This window comes from Channa argus, chromosome 3 (genome assembly GCF_033026475.1).
Source record: "Channa argus isolate prfri chromosome 3, Channa argus male v1.0, whole genome shotgun sequence".
In the NCBI taxonomy this organism is placed as follows: domain Eukaryota; kingdom Metazoa; phylum Chordata; class Actinopteri; order Anabantiformes; family Channidae; genus Channa; species Channa argus.
This window is the reverse complement of record NC_090199.1, coordinates 22,751,191-22,759,255: the sequence shown is the minus strand read 5'-3', so window position 1 is coordinate 22,759,255 and position 8,065 is coordinate 22,751,191. Positions and strand designations below refer to the sequence as shown.

The window sequence follows — 8,065 nt, the reverse complement described above, 5'->3', positions numbered from 1 at the left end:
CAGATAGACTATTTAAAGAAACTTATAAATAATGTAACAACTTATTACAGTATTTTTGCCAATAAATGTACCGTATTTCCATAGTTCCTGGTTTGACTCTGTGTTCACATTTATAGCAGACTAACTGTTACGACTTGATTGGTCACTTTCAGGTCTTTTATAAAATAACTGTACATACATTTATGAAGATAATTCACAATGTCAGCAGCTGATTTGAATGGCAACACTCAGAGAAAATTTTATTTATGCATCGGTCTCTTATGGTTTGCAAATGGCGACACTGCTGCATGTGATGTACCAAATCATCAGAACTCTAGTGTTTTCAAAATCCACAGTAAAACCACGATACATGGTTTCACTGCTTTAGTGGACACAGTAGTTACCACAACTCTGTGCATGTTTGTTTCTGTTAATGCTCATTTCTTCAGTAGACATAATTCCAGACAGTGATATTTCAATTACACAAAGGCTTGGAGAAAAAGCAAAAAGCTCCTGGCTTACTATTATTGGGCATGATCCAGTTTAGATTTCAACAAACATATATTTCTCATGATTAAAAGTATTTAGTCTGAATAAACCCTAATGATTGGTCAACCAATAGAACCTCATTTACACAGATATCAAACATGTCAGGTTGAAAGATAGCAAAATGTAAACAAATCAAGGCACAAGACATCTATTAGATTTACCACAAAAACACTCAGTTGTTGGTTTGAATGAATGAAACAAATTATTCAAGATGTGAGAAATGAATAGAGGAAATTGTGTCTCTGCTGTAAATTGGTACGCTGAGTTTATTGGCTAAACGGTTTTAACATAACACTGCAAGTATACTGTACCAAGTAAAGCTTTTGTGCAATAATAATAGAACGACACACTTGAGAAATCATACTGCAATGTATTCTGATTACACTGGGACTGAAGGGTAACCACGCTCTGAGAGCTTTCAGCGCCAATAAATTTCAAATGAATCCCATTTTGCACAGATAGGAGACAGTATACACGTAACAATCAGCACTATTTGGGATATGTTTTTATGGCCCCGTAATACTCATCTGCTTTATGTGATTATCAGGGAGGGGCAGGGTAGCTAAGGTGAGACTTTAAATAGAAAGTTGGAGCACTCTATAAGTTCAAAGCAAGAGAAGGGAGGTTTCATAACAGGGCTTTTACTGTGGCATTTCATCAGATATCTCTCACCACACCTTCTTCTCAGCAGCATTGCAGGGGTATAAATCTTTGAAGAGCTGCAACCTGCGTCACTAACCAAGCGCCAAGGCTGTCCCACCCATATGGACTCACCAGAGATGAACCATTAGGCGCAATGTCCCAAGTGCTGGGACTCTGCATGTATGTTTAGGTGTGTGAAACAGTGGTATAGGGTACAAAGGTCAACATACGCGATCCATCATGTCACTGCACCTTAAGGGCAAGATCATGGTGCTTTTTGGTGCTGTTGTGGCCCAGGGGAATATTTTAAGTTAGCAGCATCAATAATTATTGATGCATTTGTGTGTCCATGATTTTAGTGTTGCTGGTGGTAAAGGTAAAACTACTTTTTATTTCTTTATAAACAGTTTGGTAGCCTTTGAATTTAACCCCAGCTTCAATAAAGTCTTATCTTAAGATATTGTATGCAATTAAAACTTTACTTAAGTACAATAGATGAGTAAATGCACCTTATGCCTCTGTCAGTAATCATAGTAAATTGATTAAATAAGATGATCTAACTCATAGAAAAACTACAGTTGATAATATGTATTAAATCTATCAAACACACTTTGAAAAAGAATATATACATATTTCACACACTTTCAGGTGTGAGGATTCTTGACTAAAACATGTGTGGTGAATGCAAAAGAAACACAATACAATCATGTGCATCCTCAGTAATGTCAAGTCTTTATTGATATGGTGTTGCAAAGCAATACATAATTAGTAACAACAGAGAACAGCATGTCAACTACATTCAACCCCTAAGCTTTTGCAGTCATGGTAGCTCTAACAAACGCTAATAATGAGATCATAACGATTAAACACCCCACTGAACGAAATCTTTCACATCACACACGGCCATAAAAAGCTGCTGGTGTTTTAAGGCATTTTATTTCCTACAGTATTTTGTTCTATGGCTACATTTTAATGGTTGGTTTTGGATTAGCGATTAACAGCATTTTCATAAAATTATTTTTCCATGAAGAGTGTTGCGTGTGGACAGTAGACAAGTCTGGCAGTGCTGTAGTGCAAGTGACGTTTTTCTCCAGACACCCATGAAAACTCATAACTGTTGTTTTACAGTGTAAAGATGAAGTCTTGACATTTACCACCATCAACTATTTAACTGCCCCCCCCTCAAAACAATTCCAGCTATGGCCACTGTGTAAAGATAGAAACACACTTACAATAGTACTAAGAAATTTTTCACAAGCCTCAGGAAAAACAACAGCAGAACAATCCAGATCACTCTGCTGTACAATCAGTAGTTTTCTTCATTCTTAGTGTAAGTGCAGTTTGTCAGGGCATTGATCGCCATGACCAGCAGCAAGAGAATAAGATAGTTGTGTTGGCAGTGCACAAGCAGAAAAACAAGATACAAGGCTCTTTTACTGAAAGATATCTAGTAGTGAGGTTGTACTACAACAGACATTTTAGATCCAGTCATGGCCACAGTAAAAATAGAGGTCAAGTTGTTTCAAACACATCGTGGTTTGGCAGGTTCCGACTAAACTTGAGATGTGGTTTGAGTTTTATGGGTGTGGTTTACAGGCTGAGTGATGTTGTATGAATTATGGGGCTCAAAAGTGCCCCATCATCGATGGCACATGAGAAACGGTGGTAAATACACACACAATTCATCACACCCAGATGGATCATCTTGTGTGGTAGCACTAAAGCATAAAAATCAAAATTAAATGTCTAATGAACTTTACAGCATTTTTATGCTCCATTTTTTCCGCTCTAGTCTTAAACTGTTTATCAATACTAGGGATCTGTAGCCTAACTACGCTAGCAGTCCCCAAATCTAACCTACAGGTTAATAAGCACATTTCTATTCAAGTACTAATGAGTGTGCATGATGATGCTCAGCAATAACAGAGGCGGAAAGGAATGAATTGGCCAAGCTCCGCACTTTGAATGATGGGCTGATGGATTCCATGCAAACAGGATATTCACGTACCATGCACATACATTTGTCTCTTGTCTCAATATTGTTTTGAAAGCCACAGAAATTCACTTTTGCTTAATAAACAGTCAGTGCTCAACTAAGGCTGTTCATCATCTTTCATACTGATGTCATGCAAAACTGATTGAACCACAGGCGAACTGTCAGTAGTTACAAATATTGTGCAAAAACATATTCAAGCATTTTATTTAAAGAGTATTTTTACTGAGGACACTTCACACAGAATAATGGCTCAGTAAGACACTACCATCTATTTTTGATGATGTTGGCTGGTTTAATAACTGTAGATTGTATGTGCTTTCCTACTAAACTGCCAGCGTGGTGTCAGGAATCATTTGTACTGTGTAAGGGGATGTAGCAAAAGTAGCTGATGTGCTTTGGATCGTTTGTCCCTGTGTGCGCACAGTGATATTCGCACACACAAGTGTGGAGAGTCCCACAGATTGTAGCAGAGGGGCATGACCAGAGAACATCTACTGCGTGTCAGTAGGATATATCAGTGTAACAGTAGTGAGTAAGACCAGTTGAACATAGTACTTTGAAGACCATACGTCTGTAAGAGATGTTAACTAGGTGCTAGTCATTGTTTGATGTTGAGTTTTGTGAAAGAGAGCGAGAGAATGCACTGTGGTTTTGCATGGAGTGATGGTTATAGAGGAGTTATCATGAATTTCCTTTAGGGAACACGTGGGGGAACAAAGGGTGAAAGGATGAATAAACCAACAAAAACAAACCTTTACGCCTTGCACCCATTTATTTCACACGTTCAAAACTTTGACTGTTTTACTGTGCATATAATAATAAAGCGAAGCCAAACTATTACCTTAAATCCACAAGCTCAAGGTTTGTTTTAGAATGGAGATAAATAGAGGAGTGGGTTTGGAGGATGAAGGGAGGCTTTATGGGTGAAAAACAGGCTTGCAGTAGGTTCTAGTTTTTCTGATTGGTGGGAACATCATTGGACTCTTGCTGCTTCTCCATCTTCTTAGTGGTGACCACTGTCTCCTCGTAAACTTCCCGCTGGGACACCTTGCCTCCAGACTTACTTTGCTGCTGCTGGTCCTCGTCTTTGTCCTCCTTCTTGGGGGTCTTGGCGGGGCTGGAGTAAAAGCGGGTTTGGTAGCTGTAGCCTTGCCCAATACCAGCGCTTATGGAGGAGCTAGGATAGGCAATGCCTGTCCCAATGCGGGTCTCCTCCCCTTCCAGTAGTTTCCTGCAGAGAAGATGTTAAGCAGGAAGGTGTAGCCATTAAAGAAGGAGAGAGGGGGTTTTCCCCACTATAATAAATTGGTGTTTTAAAATCTGTAACTTCCACATTAGAGATGATACTGTGATTGATAATAAGGTGTCTTTGAGTAGAGCACCTACCTGTATGCTGCTATTTCAATATCTAGTGCCATCTTGACATTGAGCAGATCCTGGTACTCCCTCAGATGACGAGCCATCTCGCTCTTAGTGGCCCTCAGCTCGTTCTCCAGCTCTGCCATGCTGTCCTACGGAAAACAGGCCACAGGGAGACACCTTCTAACAAATCGGAATAGAAATAACTGCAGCGCCCGCACCCAAAGACTGAGTAACCTGGACATTATGTGGCTGAGGCAGATCGAGTTATCTATGACTCGAAATGTGTTGATGTTTGTCATTTACGTGTTTTTTTTTTAAGGTATATGAACTGAATCAATGAAATCCCTCATTTGCAGCATAGACACTGAGTGGGCGTTGTCACATGCAGCTGCTAAGCGCACTGTCCCAGGGGAAGCACTTTCAGCACCACGGACAGAGTCACTCCCGGTTTTATCGACGCTCTGACATTTATTTCTCCCTCCCACCCCCCAAAAAAACAACAACAAAAAAAGAACAATAACGCTCCACATTGTTTTAATTTAGCTTTAAATAAGCTTATATTGCCTGAAAATAAATGGCTCATTGTTTCTCTCTTTATAATGTTTTTATAAAGACTTGGAAGCTGACTAAAATGTAATTACCTGATAGTTTCCGATCTCCATATTGTGCCTGTCCTCCATCTCCCGCAGCTGCTTTTCCAGAGACTCGTTGGTTCCCCTCAGACTCTCTATCTCGATGGTCTTGGACTGCAGCTGCCTCCGGAACTCGTTCATCTCCTCCCTGCTGGCGCGGATGGCCTCGTTACTCCGGTTGGCCTGCTCAGACAGGTCAGCAAACTTGGTCTTGTACCACTCCTCGGCGGACTGCATGTTCTTGGAAGCCATGGACTCGTACTGGCTGCGAATCTCCTTGAGGGCGGAGGTGAGATCTGGCTTGGCCACCTCCATCTCCACTGACACCTGGGCAGCCTGGATCATGTCTGTCAGCTCGGCCACCTCTTCATCGTGTACCTTCCTCAGGAAGTTGATCTCGTCCAGGAGAGATTCCACTTTCTTCTCCAGGTCCAGACGAACCATCGTGGCATCATCCACATCTTTCTTAAAAACCTTGAGGGTGGCCTCCGCCTCTTCTCGGGCACGGAACTCCTCTTCGTATTTTCCCCTGACTTTCTGCAGGTCGTCTTCAATATTATCCCTCTCAATTATAAGCTGGGACTTCTCACCGTTCAGTTCTTCGAGCACTGAGCGCAGTTCTCGGAGTTCTTGTTGGTAGAGCTCAGCCAGGCGGGACGGCTCGCTCTGCCGCTGGCGCAAAGCAACCAACTCCGTTTCCAGCACTTTATTGTGCTGCTCCAAGTTGCGCACCTTCTCGATAAACATTGCAAAGCGGTCATTAAGACCTTGCATTTGCTCCTTTTCATTGGTGCGGACGATTTTGAACTCATTATTGAGGACGCTGCTCTGTGTCAGGTCGAAGGTTTCCAGTGGCATAGGCGAGAAGGAGCGGCCGGACTTTCTGTACGAGCCCAGAGATGTCACATTGCTCCGTGACACGGAGGACCGATAACCTCCTCGTGAGGACACGTTTATTGCTGTCCGCGAAGGGGAGGACGCATAACGGGGAGAATCCCCGAAAATCCTCCGGTAGGAGGAGGAAGAGAAGACATCAGATCCGTAGCTCATCTTGGCTTGAATGGAGACAGAGCAGAGCAGTGGGCGCGCCTCCTTTTTATAGGGCGACCGCACAATCACTAATTAATGCCCTTTCGTGACTCCTAGACTGATTCATTTCAGATGGGTTCTATATATCTCTGTTTATCCAAACGAGTGCCCTATACTGTGTAACAGATTCATTTTTTTTTTTTTGGGGTTAAAATGAGTCCTGACATTAATCCAGATGTGCGAACTTTACACTTTGCGTGCGCAGATGGAACTGTCCTTTTTGGCGCAGTGGCGATGCGTCAGTGTTTGATAGCTGGTTGTATATGTATCATTCTAACAAAACCTTATGTTGAAATGTTCCACTAGGACAAATAATTAGCTTTTATATATTTTAAGTCGACTTTATGCCTATTTCTAGCATTTCTTTTCTTTAAAAAAATAATACATTGGCTGGTTTAATAACTGTAGATTGTATAAAATAATAATAATAATAGAAAAATCGAGATAAAATGTCTTAAAGAATTCCAATTTGATGACGTGAAGTTCAAAATTTGGTTTCTGTTCTATGAAAGAAAACATTCATAACATAACTATAATTGTATATTTATTTGTATGTATAATTATTTAAAGCACCACAATTTATTTTACCCGGAAATGCAGATGAAGATGTTTAGCGCAGCATCTTCTGCATGCAGAGTTTAAATTCCTCCTTGTCATTGTTAGTTTTGTTTGGTTTACGCCTATATCAAGTTAGGCTAAAGTTTGTTGAATGGGGCTATAAAATAAGTTTGATTGACTCATTGGTAAAGAGCATGTGGACTATTTCACTGACAGGCCTTTGCTGCCCTCTGGTGTCTAATGCGGGACACTACTTCCATGTGCTATCTAGAGGCGGTGTACACCCTGGACAGGTCTACAATCTATCTCAGGGCCAACAGGGAGAGACAACAACAGACAGAAAACCATTCCCACCTACGGGAAATTCCCAATTAATCTAAAAGGCATGTCTTTGGACTGTGGGAGGAAACCAGAGTACCTGGAGCAACCATGCAGGGATTCAAATCGGGATGCAAATGTTAACTAACTGTAACCTACACTATGTGAATGCCTCTGCAGATTTGGATGTATCGACCTACAGACGAATAAAGTAACCAATAATTAAGTGTCTTTTTTCCGACTTTTTTTTTTACGGCCCCCAATGTTCAGTGTGTTAAAAGTTTTTCTAATTTGTGGTATAAAGAACTTTATAATCTCACTTATAACTCATTTATATACTGAACAGTCTCTGTGCCAGTGACACAATAGCTATGTGTACAACATTAAATGGAGGTGGTTTTAATATAAAAATATATGTGTTGTATACTAGTGTATTTATTTGAGTATTGAGTTTGTGTACTTCCACCACCTCTCCACACAGTGTAACATACTGCTGTGTAAGGGGCTGCATAGCCACAGACTGCTCAGAGTGGACATGCAGACCCTTGTTTTTCATAACATTATTAAGTAATGCTGTGACCGTGTATATCCTCACATCCTGACCTACAACAAAGAATGTGACATTGCCCAAAGACTTTTGAACTGCACTGGCAATTTTTTTATTTTTTTTATTTTACTGGCAATACTCTTCCTTAATGGCTTATTGTCATAACTGCATATATCCATTGTATAGGCTTAAATAATTTTGAAGTAATTTTACATAGCTTGAGTAATTTCCTTTCGTCTTGACTTTATATATTACTGCAGTACATTTCCAATATCTATTTTACTCTTTTACATTTATTTGACACATATAATTAATTATGACCTTAAATGTTTGTGCTTCTTATCTCCAAAACATCTAACCTGAGCTGTCCCTCTGATGTCCTCATTCCTGATC

At 40.5% G+C, this 8,065-nt stretch overlaps 1 protein-coding gene across 1 annotated transcript; it reads right to left on the bottom strand.

Moving 5' to 3' along the window:
- Window positions 1-1,883: 1,883 nt before the first annotated feature.
- inab (internexin neuronal intermediate filament protein, alpha b) lies at window positions 1,884-6,286 on the bottom strand. The gene is made up of 3 exons (XM_067499186.1): window positions 5,170-6,286; window positions 4,553-4,677; window positions 1,884-4,397 (listed from the first exon to the last, which is right to left on the bottom strand). The coding sequence occupies exons 1-3, from the start codon at window positions 6,208-6,210 to the stop codon at window positions 4,115-4,117; spliced, it is 1,449 nt and encodes a 482-aa protein (XP_067355287.1). The 5' UTR covers window positions 6,211-6,286; the 3' UTR covers window positions 1,884-4,114.
- Window positions 6,287-8,065: the final 1,779 nt, after the last annotated feature.